The 20,327-nt window shown below is 38.1% G+C and overlaps 1 protein-coding gene across 2 annotated transcripts; it reads left to right on the forward strand.

Moving 5' to 3' along the window:
* The first annotated feature begins 857 nt into the window (after positions 1-857).
* LOC131171426 (probable LRR receptor-like serine/threonine-protein kinase At3g47570) lies at positions 858-20,090 on the forward strand. 2 transcript variants are annotated; one of them, XM_058131531.1, is made up of 3 exons: positions 858-3,561; positions 3,874-4,304; positions 19,855-20,090. In XM_058131531.1, the coding sequence occupies exons 1-2, from the start codon at positions 882-884 to the stop codon at positions 4,299-4,301; spliced, it is 3,108 nt and encodes a 1,035-aa protein (XP_057987514.1). In that variant the 5' UTR covers positions 858-881; the 3' UTR covers positions 4,302-4,304; positions 19,855-20,090. The 2 variants fall into 2 exon arrangements, with proteins under 2 accessions (XP_057987514.1, XP_057987513.1); XM_058131530.1 differs by lacking the exon at positions 19,855-20,090 and adding an exon at positions 11,571-11,786.
* The last annotated feature ends 237 nt before the right edge of the window (positions 20,091-20,327 follow it).

Consider the following 20,327-nt stretch of genomic DNA (forward strand, 5'->3'; position numbering starts at 1 on the left):
TGAATATTTCTGTTTTAATAACTATATAAATAATTAACCACTAACAATTAACTACTAATAAAATAACTAATAACTATCAAAATAACTTACCACTACTAAAATAACTAATATTATCTATCAGAGCTTTTGTCAATATCCCTTTAGTCCATAAGTTCTTATTGGGTCCAAGTGTATTGTCAATAGCCCTTTTGGGATTCGCTATGGATTTATTTCATTCAGCCAACACATCTGCCTTTATTCTTTTTTCACTCTCATTTCATTGCTTAAAAAACCCAGAACCCTAGTTATAGTCTTTCCAAGTTCACTCTTTAACTTCTACTCATATCTCTAATTTTGAATCCAAAGCACCAACTGAGCCAACATTCACAAAATTCAGTTACCAAATCATATCCAAATACCATGATTTCACTTTGCTCATAGAGCAAAATTCCTTTTTTTTTTCAACATTTACTTGAGATAAATCGCAAATCCCTAATTTGAAGTACAAGGAGATTACTTTAACAAAACTCTTTTAAGTATTGATACTTAGTTAACATATAAAAAAAATAAAGATAAATTTAAAGGTCAAATTTACCTCTTATCTTGGAAATGAAAGGGAATGCGAAGGCGAAATATAACTAATGCTTTAAAGACCGAAATGTACGCAATGCATATTGTCCTCAAATTTAGAAGTGTTAACTTTATTGTATTTATTGAGGTAGATAGAATTTGTTGAGCTTTGACGCATTCCCCAAATGTCATTATTATTAGTTAAGAAACTTTCAACACTGGGCTTGGATTGACATCGACTCTTAAAAAGTTTTTCTCTATATAGTGTTTTGCATCTCACTTCTGAACTCGCCCAACAAATCTGCCAGCTGATTCCTCCTTCTTTACACCAAATGGCGTTTAGTAAACCCAGCTTTTATACACTTGTGCATCCGCAAGTGTTTCTTTTCTTCTTTATTAACCTAGGATGCCTGCAAGCCAGTGCTTCAGTGAGAGAGACAGATGAACTTGCTTTGCTCGAATTCAAACAAGGGATAAGTGATCCACATGGTATCTTCAACTCATGGAATGATTCTCTCCATTTCTGCAACTGGACTGGAATCACATGCGGTCGACGCCATCAAAGAGTCATCTCCTTGGTCTTAGAAGGGCAGAATCTGTTTGGATCCATATCACCACATATTGGTAACCTCAGTTTTCTCAGGTTGATCAACCTCCAAAACAACACCTTCCACGGTGAAATTCCACAGCAAGTTGGCAAGTTATTTCGACTGCAAGAATTTCTTCTCGGAAATAATTCATTACAAGGTGAAATTCCACTCAATTTGAGTCGCTGCTCCCAACTCAAGATGATATATTTACAGTCGAATAATCTCACTGGAAAAATTCCAGCAGAACTTGGCTCTCTGATGAAGCTAGAGATTATTGAACTTCGTTATAACTATCTGACTGGAGAAATTCCACGTTCTCTAGGCAACCTTTCATCACTTACAATATTTTCTGCCTTGAATAATAATTTAGAGGGAAGTATTCCAAACGAAATGGGTCAATTAAAAAGCTTGAAGCATGTCATCGTTGGAGGTAATAGATTATCAGGTATAATCTCTCCATCTCTTTTCAACATCACATCTTTGAGTACTCTGGGGGTTGCATCCAACCAACTTAATGGGAGTCTACCTGACAACATTTGCTTCACTCTCCCAAATCTTCAAACTTTTGCATTCGGCGAAAACTATTTCTCTGGCCCAGTCCCAAATTCGTTGTCCAATGCATCCCATCTTGAAGCATTTGATATCTCTGATAACAATTTTGTGGGACAAGTTCCCTCCAATCTTGGAAATTTACAGAGTCTCTCATGGCTGAACTTCGAGCTCAATAATCTTGGAAGTAACTCATCTAGTGACTTGCTTTTCTTGACCTCCTTGACGAACTGTAGTAATCTAGAAGCTTTGTCTATCTATTGGAACAATTTTGGAGGTGTCTTAACAGACTCTGTAGCCAATTTTTCAACTGGGCTCATTAGATTATATATGGGAGGAAATGAAATCACTGGAATTATTCCTGCGGCAATGGAGAATCTTGTCAACTTAATTGTTTTGGAATTGGAAGAAAACCTTTTCACAGGTTTCATCCCTTCTCAGTTTGGAAAGCTTCAAAAGCTACAATCATTACTTTTAGGCTACAATCAATTGTCAGGTCGAATTCCATCCTCCATTGGTAACCTCACTCAATTATCTAGTGTATTGCTGTCCGGAAACAAATTGGAAGGAAGCATTCCTTCAAGTATTAGAAATTGCCAACATTTATATGCTGTACATATTGCAGAAAATAGACTCAGCGGAGAGTTACCTGAGGAAGTTTTAGGTCTTACTTCTTTATCAAAAATACTGAACTTATCTTTTAACTCTTTCACTGGGCACTTACCAACAGAAGTGGGAAAGCTTAAAAATGTAAATACACTAGATATCTCAGAAAACAATCTTTCAGGTGAAATTCCTGAAACCATTGGAGGTTGCTTGAGCCTAGAATATCTTTATATGCAAGGAAATTTTTTCCAAGGAACCATCCCTTCATCTTTAGCTTCCCTTAAAGGCCTTCAATATTTAGATCTTTCGCGAAACAACTTGTCAGGACAAATTCCCAAAGATCTCCAAGAAATCCCTTATCTCCAATACTTGAATCTTTCGTTCAATGATCTTGAGGGAGAGGTACCAGAAAGAGGAGTATTTACTAATGCCAGTGCATTGTCACTGATTGGGAATAACAAGCTTTGCGGTGGTGTCCCAGAACTTGGTTTACCAAAATGCCCTACTAAAATCTTGAAGAAAGTGAAATCCCACACTCTTAAGCTAGTGGTTGCAATTGTTTGTGTGGTTCCAACTCTGCTTTCGATTCTGATCTTTTTTCTCATTCGCTGGATGAGAAAATCAAGAACCAAGCCTTCTGTTGCACCCTTAGAAATGAACCACCTTCTAAAGGTATCTTATAAAGACCTTTATCAAGGAACGGATGGATTCTCTTGTAGCAATTTAATTGGTTCAGGTGGCTTTAGCTCTGTGTATAAAGGATTTCTACCTCAAGTCCAAACACCAGTAGCTGTTAAGGTCCTCAACCTCGAGCAAACGGGTGCCATTAAGAGCTTCATGGCTGAATGCAATTCGCTGGGGAATATAAGGCATCGAAATCTTGTTAAGCTCGTAACATGTTGCTCCAGCTTAGATTACAAAACAAATGCATTCAAGGCTTTAATTTTTGAATATATGGGGAATGGAAGCCTAGAAAAGTGGCTGCATCCATGTGCAGAAGGTGAAAATCAGAAAAGAAGCTTGAACCTTCTTCAAAGACTCAATATCGCCATTGATGTAGCATCAGCATTGCATTATCTACATGACCTCTGTGGAAAGCCTATCATTCATTGTGACCTGAAACCCAGCAATGTTCTTCTTGATGATGAAATGGTTGCTCATGTAAGTGATTTTGGTCTAGCAAAACTCTTCTCAATCAACAGCAATTTATCTCTGAGTCAAATCAGCACAACTAGAATCAATGGAACCGTTGGTTATGTTGCTCCAGGTAATTAACAACTATATAAGCATCTTCCTCTATTTTCTTCTTTTTCTTCTAATTCTGCATCTTCTTCTTCCCTTTTATCATATAAACAAAAATTGATATGTTTTTCAGGACCACCGTTCTATATCCCATCTCCAAGCCACATTCAGTTCCATATAAATTCCCCCTGAGGAGTTATATGCTCAATAAAATTTAACTTTCACCTATACCTGCTCTAATCAAGACCTGTTTTCCCAGTTTGTTAATTTATTGTTAGTCAACAAATGATGAACTTATTATTGCCATATTAATTTGATTACTTTTACATACATGTAGAATATGGAATGAGTGGCATAGCATCGAAAGAAGGAGATGTTTATAGTTATGGAATTCTTGTGCTAGAGATGTTCTCAGAAAGAAGACCAACTGATGAAATGTTTAAAGAGGGAATAAATCTCCATAATTTTGTAAAGGCAGCATTGCCAAAAAGACTTTTACAAATTGTGGATCCAACCCTTCTCCCTAAAGAAATAGCAAATGAAGAATGTGATGATGATGCCACCATGGAAGCAGAAGAAACCAATCACCATCAGAACTTGAGCCAGGTTACAACAAATCTGAGACAATGCCTAGTTTCAATGCTTGAAATTGGAGTTGCATGTTCAATGGAATCACCAATGGAACGAATGAATATGGCTGATGTCATGAACAAGTTGCATTTGATAAAGAAAACTTTTCTGAATATTCAGATGGAGGGTGATTGAGAGGTAATTCTACGACTTAACTTCCAAATTTTTTTTTTAGCTTAATAATTAAATATATCTTAGTTTTTGCATTTTTGTTTAATTATATCATATATTTCTAATTTTATTAATTTATTTAATAATTTATTAATTTTCCTTCAATAGGCTTTTTTTTTTTTTTTTTTCTTGACGCAACATAATAGATATCTAACGGGCTCATGATTACATGGGACTAAAATTCATTTTGACTTGCATAAAAATTATCAAAATAACTTAACGTTATCAAAAGGGAAGGGGGTTAGTGGGGGCAGGGGGCCATGGCCCCCCATATATGTATATTCTTTAAAAAAATTATTTTATTTTAATTATTGACCCCTCTGATAATTTTTATTATTTTATTATATTATGAATAATATGAAATATTTAATTTTTTTTATTTTCATCATATATTTAATAAATTTTATAATATTGACATTTTCAATTTTTATTAATTTAATTATAATATATTATAATATTTTTTGAATATATAAGATTAATTCCTTCAAAATATAAAAATAATAAGCATAATTAATTATTTTTAAATTAATTTTACATTTAACAATATCTCAGAGTTAAAAATTTTATTTAGTAGAGCTATTTATTTAATTCATAAATTTTAAGTATATTTAAATAATTATATTTAAATCAATATATATATATATTTATATAATTAATTTTTAACAATTAAAATTTCAAATAATTGTAAATAATTAATTTAAAAAAAATAAATTTTAATAATCAAGACATTTTATAATTATTTTAATAAATAATTAAAATGATGATTGTAAATTGAGAATATTATTATCTATGCTACCTTATAGAATTTAAACATAAAATACTTTTATTTATATATCAAATTTTCATTTAAATTATTTAAAAAATTATATAATCTTTTTCAGAAAATAAATTATATAGTTACTTGAAGTCTTTTCACATATATTAGTTCAAAATATAAAATTGCCCCATTTTATTTTTTTTAATTAATTTTAACAAAAATATACCGAAAATGTCACGACCCAACCTATGGTCGGATCGGCACTACGACCTGGGCCAGCCTAAAGCCCCCGAGGTCCGTAGTAAGCCTAACTATTCCTTAACCCAACTCTAAGGCCAATTTGGGTCCAATTTCAAGAAATCAACCGGACAGAGTCCGACCATAAAATGGACCTTTCAACGGGGAGTTTTTGACTCACTCGACCTGTAAACATAATATATAATCAATTGAGGAGCTCAGTTCACCCTCCACATACTCATAACAACATAAAATAAATGGGAGCTCAGCTCCCTCATTCAGTCCATCAACATGCATAAAATAATAAGTTTACAGGCCCAAAATAGCATTTTATATTACAAACCCAATTCAAATAAATATTTCTAACACATGCGGAAATTCTAAGAGTTAACAGGTTTATACAAAAATTAATAAACGACCTGCGAGGGAGAAAAGCAGGTTAACCTCAAAAATATCCTCCAGTGGCCTGAAAAAATATTGAACAGGAGTGAGCGTTCGACTCAGAGAGTAAAATATCAATTTTAACCATAATCTCTATAACTATCTAAAACTAATGCACCCTGTAGAGTGAAAATGCAACATCAATAATATTTTCACATCATAACAGCAAAAAGGGTAATTTAGAGCACTCACACACCCAGTAATATCAATCATAATATATAGGAGCTGATCCCCTATACAGCTCTCTTAAATCCAACCTGTGCCAGCGAAGAACTCAGCCGGACTTTCGCTTAATAAACCAAATCGGGGCCCCAGCGAAGAACTCAAGCCGTGACTACCCCGAAGGACCGGGTCCCAGTGAAGATCTCAAGCCGTGTCTACCCGTCCTATCCATAGCCAACACCACATCACACGCACGCCAACGCACGCACACTGCTCCAAATTATCACAATAACATCCATGGCACTTTAACAGTTGTGAATGCAACATAAAACATGCCTAGAGTTTAACTACAAAGATATATACATATAAGTGATGCATGGGCATGCTTGAACATATAATAATAGTGAAATTACAATTAAAATTAATATTTTACTCACAGACTTGACAGCAGTCACTGTGGCGGCTGGGCGGAGGAAGAAGGCTGTCCCGGCTCACTTGACAATTTTATTACAATCATTTAATAAATTTGACCTAATACAAACTAAGAAAAGACCAAATACGTCCTAAGTCATGCCGAAAATCCGGCAGAGTCTCCCCTATACCTAGGACCTACCCAACCTGCAAATGGGTTTAAAACACACTTCTATATCCACCAACCATACACTCACAACTCAATCATATCACACAGCCCCTCCTGGGCCCATCCAAACCATCATCAATCACAATATATAAAATTACAGTTTAGTCCTTATAATTAACCCTTTTTGCAAAAACTACCCAAATAAGCTCTAAAAATTCTAAAACTTTGCCCCGCAGTCCTTAGCAATATTACTAGGCTATTGCAAAAAGAATCATAATTTTCTGAGCTACCACGAATATTTTATGGATTTTTAATCCTATTTAAGCACTAGAAAATTACGGAAAAAGCAAGGTTCGGGTTTACCTTTGCCGATTCTGACTCCGGGGACACGCTCGGGACATTTGACAATGGTGGGGTAGCCAAAATCTCGATCCAATTAAGAGACCTTTTCGGTGGCCTGTCTGTCTGGCCGGAAATTCACAGACCCGGACAACTGTCGAATTTCCACGAATTGAAGATACCTACACGAAGCCCACAACACGGGGGTTAGTATAAAATTTTTACGGAATTTTCTAAGCTCATTTAATGCTCGGAAAAACACTATGAAGTTCTGTGGGACCCACCGAAAAACGGTGTCGAAAAATTTTGAAATTTATTTTCCCGCGAAGCTCTCGACGAGTGGAGCGCTCTGGTACTCTCGGTTTTCTCGTGGGGTTTACGGTTTGCGAGAAATCTAGCCCAAAAGTCAAAATGGGCTAAAACTTCCCGGACAAAAATTGGACAAACTGCTCGATGAATTTTGGTGTTCTTAGTGTCTATGGAAAGCTCTCGAGGTGTAGATGGTGTTTGACACAAGACCCGGCCCGATTGGTGGCCGGATCGGACGGCCAGAAGACGGAAGGGTCGCACATACGCTGCCGCTCATGACGCTCACGGCTGTTCAGGCGGCGGCGAGTGGGTGGTCGAGGAGGCGCGCAGTCAGTGGTGGGGTGGGGGTCGGCCGGCGAGGGGAGGTGGGAGGAGAGAGAAAACGAAAGAGAGAGAGAGAGAGAGAGAGAGAGAGAGAGAGAGAGAGAGAGAGAGGGGAAGGAGAACGCGCGCGGGAGAGGAGAAGAAGAAGAAAAAGGAGCCGGCTCGATTCGGCCGATCTGGCCGATCCGATTCGCCTGGCTCGATTCAAGATACAAAATTTTAAATTTTTACTCGCCTTGGGACCGAAAATGAGACTCAAAAATTCCGAAAAAATTCTAGAAAACTCAGAAAAATTTGTAAACTCCAAATATATTTTTAGTTTTGCTACGTGGTCTTTAAATTAATTTTTAAAAATCATCAAAGTTTTATATTTTGGAAAATCAAATCCGATTTTGAAAATTAGAAAAATTTCAAATAATTTCCTAAAATTCAAATAAAATAAAATATCAATAATTACCCAAAAATAATACATTTAAAATTAGGGGTGTTACATTCTTCCCCCCTTACAGAAAATTCGTCCTCGAATTTTTACACAAGGTAGAATAAAGTACAGGATTACACATTGAACAGATAAGAGTACTTGCTACGCATGTCCCGTTCTGACTCCCAGGTATACTCTTCCACTGACTGGCTCCTCTACAAAACCTTAACCATAGGGATCTGTTTTGATCTTAGCTGCCTCACTTTGTAACACCCCTAAGTTCGGTAGTGCGTTCTACTGTTTCGGTGACCAGTGTTGTCCGGACAGCTAGGATGCCTAGAACTACACTTCAATATGAGTGAGGAGACATAAAATAATGAAATACAAGAGAAGAAAATACAAGAAAACAAAGGAAAAATAATAGTAAAGAAATGCAACCAAGTTAAGCGAGCCGAGAACCCTAGCGATGGGTGACCGCATCTGGAAGTCACGGCGTAGACCGTTGACTAGCTCTGGACCGCGGGAAACCCTGAAAAATATTTTTAGGACTCAAATAAATATTTATTGAAGTATAAATATCATTAGAAATATCAAAGGAAAATTAAATAATTAGTACAAAGAAAAGTGAGAAATCGAAAAACGGACAAAATCCGGTGTTACCGAAAAATCGGGAATGCAACCCGAACAGGGGCATTGTGGCCATTTGACACCCCGAGTTGTCTTTTGACCTAAATGTCTATTAAAAATAAATAATATTACACTTAGAAAATGTTATGAAAAATTAAATTAGGGGTACCTAAAATAAATAGCAAAAATGGGGTTCAAATTAGGTAATTAACATATTTAAACATAAAATATGATTGATTCTATGTGAGTGGGCCACTAAGGATTATAATATGTATTAAGTGGGCATATTGCTCCACTAAAACTTCATCTTCAACCTTTGAAGACCACCATTGCCGAAATGAAAGCCTTAGAAACCTCCATTGCCGAAATTTGAAGGAGCTTCATCATCCTCTTCATTTCACCTCCAAACACCTAGGTTGCTTCATCAAATTTTATCCCCACATCACAAGGAAGAGTTTGATAGCAATTTCAAGAAGTTTTAGTGAAGATTTGAGAAGTCTCATCCATAGGTAAGTTTGAGTTTTTTATTGTTGCTTTGTTAAAGTTTGTAAGGGTGTTATGGGTGTTTGATTTATGAAGAAATTTTTGAGGTTTGATGTTGAATGGGAATGTGTACTTTTGGCAGCCATGGAAACACCTTGAAAATAGTTTACTCTTGCTTGTAAATGGTGGATTAAAAGGTTGATTAAATATTTATGTGTATGGGAAATCATTTGGGTGATTATACTTTGTATATGTAAATGTGAAATGAAATTTAAAGCTTGGAAATTAATGGAATGTAAATGCACCATTGTGGCAGTTTGTTAACTCTTGAAGAATGCTGGAATTCATGCTTGGTTTATGGAATAATGATGTTAATTTGTGATAGGAGTTATGGCAGTTTGAGTGCATGTATGATGGTGTGAAGTTAGGCATGTAAATGGGCATGAATTGGTGATTGAATTGTTGTAAATTGAGTTGGACAAATTCTGTACTTGTTGGTGCACATTGAATGTAATTGTAAGCTGCCAAAATGACCTATAATATGTTGTAAATTATGTTTAGGTTGTGGTACAACCAGAATTGGTTTGAATGTTGAGTTTGGTGAGTGTTAAAAGTGATCCTTGATGTGTATGCAAGAATTGCAATAAGGCAGTTTAAGTTTTAGGCCTATAACTTTAAGTGTGTGGCTCCAATTGGTATGAGACCAATTGGAGGTGAAACTAGACACAAAATGTGCCAACTTTTATGAAGAAAACTTGCCAAAATTCTGCTTGCAAGGTAGCTTGAAAAATGACCAAATCCGAATTAAGTGCTAATAAGGCCTGAAAATTGATCATTTGGGCAGCAGTTAGTTTTTAGGCCATAACTCACTCAAAACAGGTCCAATTGACCTGAAATTTTGACCATGAATAGTTAAGACCCATATCTACAAGTCTTATGAAGACACCAAAGCCCAGAAATGACCATAAGCAAGTCAAACAGCTTGCACAAGTTTAGGTCCAAAAACTGGCCGAACCTAAAATGACCTAAAGTGACCTAAAGTGACCAATTTTGATGCATTTTGACCAGCAATAGTAAAATGACCATAACTTGGTCTACATAACTCAGAATGACCTGAAATTTTGCCCCGTATGCAATAAGACATAGATCTACAAGTTTGTAGTTTTGATCGAAACCCGAAAACCGAGGGAACTAGGTCGTCCGGCTAGATCAAACTAGTATCCCGGAATCTAGCAAATTGCAAGAAAATGCAAGATACATGGAAATGAGTTTGGTGACATGTACCAACCCTAAAAGGCTATCGAATGTGACATGTTAGTAACATTAAAACCTAAATTACCTAGAATATATCGAGGGTCAACATATTAGGTTGACTAAGCAAATAAATGAATTCAGTGAATTACTTATCAAGCATTATCGTTAGAGACAGTTTAATTAAATCAAACCCTTCAAATTGTGTTTCTCAGTTAGCAAAGACTCAGGGAAAGGGAAGGAAACACTGAGTCAAGACCAGGAAACAGTTATCAGATGTTTGTGCACAACTAGTTTTTAACTGATTTTGTTTTAAATATTTCATATGATTAAGTGACATATTTTTCTTATGTATTATGTTTAACAAGCATTGGATTTAATTCAGTGATTATTGAAATTGTTATAGTATGTATGAATTTAGCTTTGTAAAATGGTATTTCCATGAGTATTAAGCATTATCATGGATTGAATAAATTATGTTTTGGAAAATTGTGATAGAACATGTTTTGAATTGTGATGGTACTTTTCATGGAAAAATGCAAATTTATGATTTGAATTGTGATGAGCATAAAAATTATTGGATATTGGAATTGACTTTGAATCGAATTATATTGTGATTTATGCTCACTAAAAGGATTGTGATATTGTTTTGTATCTCACTATAGATGCTTGACTAGGTTATTACCCGTCTCTCTCATTTGTTGAGAAGACAATGGAGTTAGTTGTGTTTTGATTACCATGGTATGCGTGCAAAGCTTAGATTTTCCTCGATTTGAGGTTAGATCTAAGTTTATTTTATCGTTATGGCCCTTGCGGAAGATTCATTATTGTGATGGTATCGTGCACGATGATTCGACCTCCCGACCATAGGGAGTTAGAATCGATTCGACCTCCCGACCATAGGGAGTTAGAATCACATCGAATATGGCCCTTTCGGATTAGTCTTGCATAGTTAGTGAGATAAAGAATGATTTTTGAGATACAGCATGGTTTTTGAGATACATAATGGCTTTGAATGGTAAAGAATTGTGATTTCAATTATGATTTATGCATGATTGATTTTGTTGGGATTACCTAAATAGTCAGTTATGATTTGATAAATTGAATTTCATGATCGAAGTCATTTTATACAAATGATGCACATTATTGGCAATGAATATTTTGAGTTTTAGAATTTGATGAGTATTCAGATTTCCAAATTATTTACTGTAAATTTTGTCAATGTATATTGTACTATGTTTTAAATTATAGTTGTGCACTACTGAGTTCACCACTCAGCGATAGCTTTGTATGTTGTCGCAGGTAAAAAGAGCATAGAGCAGTGAGTAATTTTCTTTGAAGACATATTCAGATCAGCTCCAGGTATATCATAGGTATACCCATGTATATAGGTTTTGATGTATGCATGTAATAATATGTATGTAAATTATTTGAGCAGTTGTATAAAAACTCTTGTAAAATATTTTGGTATGTAATTAAATGTAAATTATTGTAAATGTAAGTTTGGGATTTTATTTATCTGAATAGTTTTGTAATATTAATTTTGAATCTTGTAATCAATGAAATGTTTCTTTATGATGAGAGTAGTTTGAAAATGAATTGATTGTTTATTGAGAATTGAATTGTGAATTGAAATGAAGTTATTGAAGTTGTATTTGAGAAAACATATTGGGAGCATTTTCTTTTGCAGGATTGAAGAATTGTTTTCTCAAAATACAGCCGGCACTTTGCCGAAATTTTGAAAAAAAATTTATAACACTAGATTTTAATCGATTATTTAAATTTCACGAAAATTGTTTTAAAATCCCTTGTAGTATATCTAATGGGTTATTGGTAGGCGAAGTACGGTAATTCATTAGGTGTACTACGGGATCATGTTGCATCTTACAGGGGAGTAGGGTGTGACACACTTGGTAATCCACTATGGCTACAGGTTGCTCCTCAAACGTCAAGTTTTCTTTCAGCTCTATTACATCCAGTTGTAGTACATGAGAAGGATCAGGAATGTATTTCCTGAGCATGGAGATGTGAAACACAGGATGAACATGAGAAAGGTTGGGTGGTAGCTCCAACCGGTAGGCAACTGCTCCAACTCTATCAGTAACCTCAAAAGGTCCAATATACCGAGGCGCCAATTTGCCCTTCTTTCCAAATCTCATGACTCCCTTCATAGGAGAAACCTTCAGAAATACGTAATCGCCTACTGCAAACTCCACATCCCTCCGTCTGGGGTCTGCATAACTCTTCTGCCTACTAAAAGCTGTTTTCAATCGTTCCCTGATTAAAGGAACCATCTCTGAAGTGTACTGCACTAGGTCTACATCATGCACCTTCGCTTCCCCCATTTCCGTCCAACACAGAGGAGACCTACACTTTCTTCCATATAGTGCCTCATAGGGTGCCATCCCTATGCTGGAATGGTAACTGTTGTTGTAGGCAAACTCTACCAAAGCTAGCTGATCATCCCATTGACCTCCAAAATCCAAAACACTCATGCGAAGCATGTCTTCCAGTGTTTGGATTGTCCTTTCGGACTGTCCGTCTCTCTGAGGGTGGAAAGCAGTACTAAAGTTCAACTGTGTGCCAAGTGCCTCCTGCAATTTCCTCCAAAACTAAGAAGTGAACTGGGGCTCTCTGTCCGATATTATGGAAGCCGGAACTCCATGCAATCTGACTATTTCTTGAATGTAGAGTCGAGTGTACTGTGCCATAGAATATGTAGTCTTCATAGGCAAGAAATGAGCTGATTTATTTAGGCGGTCTACAATTACCCATATCGAATCATATCCTCGTGTGGTACGGGGCAACCCAGTCACAAAATCCATGGTAATCATTTCCCACTTCCATTCTGGGATAGGGAGCTCTTGCAGCTTCCCTGACGGTCTCTGGTATTCAAACTTCACTTTCTGACAAGTCAAGCACTTGGACACAAAGTCTGCTATGTCTCTCTTCATGCCATTCCACCAATAGCTATCTTTCACATCTTGGTGGAGCCTGGGTGGACATTGTACAGTGTATAGTGTGCCTCTCGCATGATTTCATTTCTGAGATTGTCCACATCGGGCACACTTATCCTAGAACCTTGCATTAGGGCGCTATCATTGGCAAATCCAAACTCTCCACCTTGACCCTGCTATACTCTTTCTATGATCTTCATCAATTGTTGGTATCTGTGCTGGGAAACTCTAACTCTGTCTCGCAAGTCTGGCCTCACTGAAAAATGAGCCAACAATACCCCCTCATCTGAAAGATCTAGGATTAAACCTTGATCCATCAACTCATGTACTTCCTGAATCAACGGTCTCTTCTCCGCTGATATGTACGCCAAGCTGCCAGAAGATTTTCTGCTCAAAGCATCTGCTACTACATTGGCCTTCCCAGGGTGGTACTGGATGGTGCAATCATAGTCCTTTAAAAGCTCAATCCATCTCCTCTGTCTCAAGTTTAAATCCCTCTGTTGGAAGATGTACTTCAAACTCTTGTGGTTGGTGTATATCTCGCACACTTCACCATACAGGTAGTGTCTTCAGATTTTTAGTGCAAAGACTACAGCCGCCATTTCCAAATCATGGGTGGGGTAGTTCTGCTCATGCCTCTTCAGCTGCCTTGAAGCATAAGCCACTACTTTTCCATTCTGCATCAAAACACACCCTAAGCCAACTCTGGAGGCGTCACAGTACACGGTGTATCCTTCACCACTCATAGGTAGTGTCAACACAGGGGCAGTGGTTAGACACTCCTTAAGCTTCTGGAAACTCTCCTCACAGTCATCTGTCCAAATGAATGGAACATTCTTTCGAGTCAACTTAGTTAGGGGAGCTGCTATTCTGGAAAAATCCTACACAAAACGCCTATAGTAGCCAGCTAGGCCCAGAAAACATCTTCAATTTTCTTGTAAGCCTAAGCTAATCAGTTACAGCTTCAATTTTCTTGGGATCCACTTGAATACCTTCACTAGAAACCACGTGTCCCAAGAATGAGATGCTTTCTAGCTAAAATTCACATTTTGAAAATTTGGCATATAGCTGGTGCTCCCTCAAAGTCTGCAACACCATCCTCAAGTGCCACACGTGTTCTTCCTTGGTCCAAGAGTATATCAAAATGTCATCTATGAATACGATGACAAAACGGTCCAAGAATGGCCTGAACACCCTGTTCATCAGGTCCATAAAGGCTACTGGTGCATTAGTGAGTCCAAAAGACATCACCAAGAACTCATAATGACCATATCTTGTCCTGAATGCTGTTTTGGACACATCCTCATTCCTGATTCTCAACTGATGGTAGCTTTGATCGCAGTCTATCTTGGAAAAGAATCTAGCACCTTGGAGATGATATAACAGATCATCGATCCTAGGAAGTGGATAATTTTTCTTCACATTCACCTAGTTCAGATTTCTATAATCAATACACAACCTCAATGACCCATCTTTCTTTCTCACAAATAGAACAGGAGTGCCCCAGGGTAAAATGCTCGAACGTATGAAACCCTTGTCCAAAAGCTCCTGTAGTTGCTCTTTTAACTCTTTCAATTCTGCTGGTGCCATCCTGTAAGGTGGCATTGATATGGGGTTTGTAGCCAGCACAACATCAATGCAAAACTCTATTTCCCTTCCTGGTGGCAACCCTGGAAACTCCTCAGGGAAGACATCCATGAATTCTCTAACAACAGGAACATTTTCCATGTTGACACCTTCTACAGATGTATCTCTCACCAATGCCAAATACCCTTGACATCCACGCCTCAACATTTTTCTAGCACTAATTGCTGACACCAAATTATATGGAGCCACGCTCCTGTCACCGTCAAAGCTAAACTCTTCCACACCAGGTATGTGGAAATACACCTTTTTGTTCCTGCAGTCTAAAGTGGCATAATGAGTTGCCAACCAATCCATTCCCAGAATTACATCGAATTGTATTACTGGTAGAGGAACCAAATCTGCTAGGAGGATCTTTCCATCCACTACTACTGGGCTACCCGGAAAAACCATATCTACATTTATGTTGTCACTAAGCAGGGTAGCTACAAACAAAGGGCATTGTTGTAGGGTTTCTATCCAACCTCATGGCAAACACAGGGGAGACAAATGAGTGCGTAGCACCCGAATCTATCAAAACACGAGCCTCATAGGAACAGACTAGAAGAATACCTGCCATAACTGCATTGGAAGCCTGAGCATCCTGGTGGGTCAGGGTGAAACCCGAGCTTGACCCCTACCCTGAGTGGCAGAACCCTGATACTGACTTCTACCTCCTGATCTGCCTCCAAATCCACGTCCCCCTTGTCCTCGGCCCTGTTGGCCACTGAACTGACTGCCTGCCATGCTGGAAGCACCAGGATACAACTGACGAGGAACATTTGCAACAGAACCCTGTGACCCCATCTGTGGCTCGCTGAACACGGGGCATTCCCTAGCAAAGTGACCTAGTTGGCCACACCTGAAGCATACTCCTGAACCCATCATACAAGGTCCTGAATGTCCTCTTCCACACTGTGCACAAGGTGCCAAGGAGGATCCTGAACCAGACCCAGAACTGCTGTATCCCGAACTGTGACCACTACTGGATCCGTACCCTGGTCTGAATCCTCGAGATTTGTGTCTAAAACCACTCCTCTTATTCCTGCTTCTTCCTCTGTAATTAGTTTGGCCACCACTATCCGTAGTACCCATGTGGGGAACACCTGAAGAACCCTCTGCTCTATTTTTCTTTGCCCTTTCACTGTCATCCACAGCATAGCTAATCTCAATTTGTCTGGCTCGATCAACCACCACATCAAAAGACTGATCAGATATCATGGCCAAGTTTGCATACCTCCTATCCAGCCCCTTTAGGAACCTCTTCACCTTCATAGTTTCTGTAGCTACTGCTGCAGGGGCATACCTGCTCAGTTCCAGAAATTCTATAGCATATTCATCTACAGACCTGCCATTCTGTCTTAAGGCCTCAAAGGCCCACTACTTTTGATCTCTGAAACTCTCTGGTACAAACAGGTTGATGAACAGTTCCACAAACTGAGTCCACGACAAACCCTCCATCCGAGGTAATATATAGTCATTCATCCATTTTCTAGGCATAGGCCCCATGACATGCTGTATACACTCTATAAGTCTTCTATCATTCAACTGCAACTCTGTTCCTACCTGTCTGTAGGAATCCAAAAACCAATATGCATCGTCTGACACATCATAAGTACCAGGCACCAACTTTTTGAAATTGATTATATGTTTGTAAGGTTCTCCTCTTGGTGCGGTGGATTGCTGCTACTGTGGAGGGTGGACCATATACTGCGCAATCATATCGATGGTTCTCTGCAACCCAGCTAAAGTAGCTGCCATTGGGTCCATGGGACCCTGTGCCATAAAAGACTGATCCTGAACTAGTGGCAGCTGCTCTTCTACTTGAGTAGCTCTAGGCCTCCTACCCCGCCTCCTCGGGGCAGGCGCCTCATCCTGTGCCGACACCTCGTCAGGCACATCTGGTTCTAGTGCAGTGGCAGCTCTCCTGCTTCTACGCATTTTCCTGAAATTCAGCAGCATTAGCCCACAAAATTCAAAACAGCATGTTACACAGCTCTATAGACTCACATTTATACATAATTATATGAAGTAGAAACTAGAAGCAAAGATGACAATGCAAGACGAATGTGGACCCTATTTTCCGCATGTGACTCCTAGTAGACTCTTCCCAACACTTTAGACAATTATTCCCTATGAATCTGGAGCCTAAGCTCTGATACCACATTTGTCACGACCCAACCTATGGGCCGGACCGGCACTAGGACTTGGGCCAGCCTAAAGCCCCCGAGGCCTGTAGTAAGCCTAACTATTCCTTAACCCAACTCTAAGGCCCATTTGGGCCAAATTTCAAGAAATCAACTGGACAGAGTTCGGCCATAAAATGGACCTTTCAACGGGGAGTTTTTGACTCACCCGACCTGTAAACATAATATATAATCAATTGGGGAGCTCAGCTCACCCTCCACATACTCATAACAACATAAAATAAATGGGAGCTCAGCTCCCTCATCCAGTCCATCAACATGCATAAAATAATAAGTTTACAGGCCCAAAATAGCACTTTATATTACAGACCCAATTCAAATAAATATTTCTAACACATGCGGAAATTCTAAGAGTTAACAGGTTTATACAAAAATTAATAAACGACCTGCGAGGGAGAAAAGCAGGTTAACCTCAAAAATATCCTCCTGTGGCCTGGAAAAATATTGAACAGGAGTGAGCGTTCGACTCAGAGAGTAAAATATCAATTTTAACCATAATCTCTATAACTATCTAAAACTAATGCACCCTGTAGAGTGAAATGCAACATCAAAAATATTTTCACATCATAACAGCAAAAAGGGTAATTTGGAGCACTCACACACCCAGTAATATCAATCATAATATATGGGAGCTGATCCCTATCTGACTCTCTTAAATCCAACTTTGTGCGATGAAGAACTCAGCTGGACTTTCGCTTAATAAACCAAATCGGGGCCCCAGTGAAGAACTCAAGCCGTGACTACCCCGAAGGACCGGGTCCCAGCGAAGATCTCAAGCCGTGTCTACCCGTCCTATCCATAGCCAACACCACATCACACGCGCGCCAACGCAAGCACACTGGTCCAAATTACCACAACAACATCCATGGCACTTTAACAGTTGTGAATGCAACATAAAACGTGCCTAGAGTTTAACTACATAGATATATACATATAAGTGATGCATGGACATGCTTGAACATATAATAATAGTGAAATTATAATTAAAATTAATATTTTACTCACAGACTTGACAGCAGTCACTGTGGCGGCTGGGTGGAGAAAGAAGGCTGTCCCGGCTCACCTGACAATTTTATTACAATCATTTAATAAATTTGACCCAAGACAAACTAAGAAAAGACCAAATACGTCCTAAGTCATGCCGAAAATCCGGTAGAGTCTCCCCTATACCTAGGACCTACCCAACCTGCAAATGGGTTTAAAACACACTTCTATATCCAGCAACTATACACCCACAACTCAATCATATCACACAGCCCCTCCTGGGCCCATCCAAACCATCATCAATCACAATATATAAAATTACAGTTTAGTCCTTATAATTGACCCTTTTTGCAAAAACCACCCAAATAAGCTCTAAAAATTCTAAAACTTTGCCCCGCAGTCCTTAGCAATATTACTAGGCAATTGCAAAAAGAATCATAATTTTCTGAGCTACCACGAATATTTTATGAATTTTTAATCCCATTTAAGCATTAGAAAATTATAGAAAAAGCAAGGTTCGGGTTTACCTTTGCCGATTCCGATTCCGGGGATGCGTTCGGGACGTTTAACAATGGTGGGGTAGCCAAAATCTCGATCCAATTCAGACACCTTTTCATGGCGATGCATGCGGCGGAAATTCACGAACCGGACAACCGCGAATTTCCGAATTGAAGATACCTACACGAAGCCCACAACACGGGGGTTAGTATAAAATTTTTACGGAATTTTCTAAGCTCATTTAATGCTCGAAAAAACACTACGAAGTTCAGTGGGATCCACCGAAAAACGATGTCGAAAAATTTTGAAATTTATATTCCTGCGAAGCTCTTGACGAGTGGAGCGCTCTGGTACTCTCGGTTTTCTCGTGGGGTTTACGGTTTGCGAGAAATCTAGCCCAAAAGTCAAAATGGGCTAAAACTTCCCAGACAAAAATTAGACAAACCGCTCGATGGATTTTGGTGTTCTTAGTGTCTATGGAAAGCTCTCGAGATGTAGATGGTGTTTAACACAAGACTGCCAGCCCAGGTGGCGGATCGGCCAGAAGACGAAGAAGTCGCGCTTCACGTCGCCGCCACGACATTTGCGGCGTTCGGCGTGGCGGCCAGCAGGTGGGTGGGGGGAGGCGGCCGTGAGCTAGGGTGGTGGGAGGCGCGGCGAGGGGAGGTGGGAGGAGAGAGAAAACGGGAGAGAGGTAGAGGAAGGAGAACGCGCGCGGGAGAGGAGAAGAAGAAGAAAAAGGAGCCGGTCCAATTCGGTCGGTCTGATCCGGTTCGGTTCGATTCGATCGGTTCGATTTAAGATACAAAATTTTAAATTTTTACTTTGCCTTGGGAACGAAAACGAGGCTCAAAAATTCTGAAAAAATTCTAGAAAACTCAGAAAAATTTGTAGACTCCAAATATATTTTTAGTTTTGTCACGTGGTCTTTAAATTAATTTTTAAAAATCATCAAAGTTTTATATTTTAGAAAAATCAAATCCGATTTCGAAAATCCGAAAAATTTCAAATAATTTCCTAAAATTTAAATAAAATAAAATATCAATAATTACCCAAAAATAATACATTTAAAATTAGGGGTGTTATAGAAAATCATTTAAAATATTTTATATATTATATATTTTAAAATATATTTATAAAGTTAATCAATTGACCACACTTAACAGCATGTAGCTCTGCCCTTACATTAGCCCTCTCAAAAAAATATTTTTTAGCTTCGCCACTGAACGTTATAGTATTGTTTCATACTCCCTTGAAAATTCTTTTCGATTAATGGTAACATGACCAACTTTTTTTTTTACTTGACTTGAACCACAGGTGCTTATCGTTTCAAGAGAGTCATATTGAACAAAAGTCCACTCTTCTGGTTGTGATATATGTAAATGTATCTTTCTAAACAATTCTCCGTTGTTATCTTGGTTTTTTTTTTTTTTTTTTTTTTTTTCTTCTTCCATGTGTTGTGCTAATAATTGATGCTATACTGAAACAAATTGTGATACAATTTGAGTACTATTAAATTCTAGTTGTGATCTATGCAAATATATCTTTCTTAACCTTTCTTCGTTGTTATCTTGTTTTCTTTTTCACTCAATATGTTGTGCAAATAAATTGATACTATGCTTAAACAAATTGTCATACAATTTGAGTATTATCAATTTTAATAGTCATTAAACTTTAATTTGTGTCATGTATTCAGGTATGCCTTACCTAAATCTAGCTAATTAGCCACTTATTAAGACATCAACACAAAAAGAAAAACTAAATTAGTAGCAATAGCATTCAACAAGTAA

The sequence above is a fragment of the Hevea brasiliensis genome, chromosome 12, assembly GCF_030052815.1.
Source record: "Hevea brasiliensis isolate MT/VB/25A 57/8 chromosome 12, ASM3005281v1, whole genome shotgun sequence".
NCBI lineage: Eukaryota > Viridiplantae > Streptophyta > Magnoliopsida > Malpighiales > Euphorbiaceae > Hevea > Hevea brasiliensis.

Coding starts and splice junctions, on each gene's coding strand:
- LOC131171426 (XM_058131531.1), top strand. CDS start 882: ATGGCGTTTAGTAAACCCAGCTTTTATACACTTGTGCATCCGCAAGTG. Junction 3,562..3,873: donor CGTTGGTTATGTTGCTCCAG/GTAATTAACAAC, acceptor ACATACATGTAG/AATATGGAATGAGTGGCATA.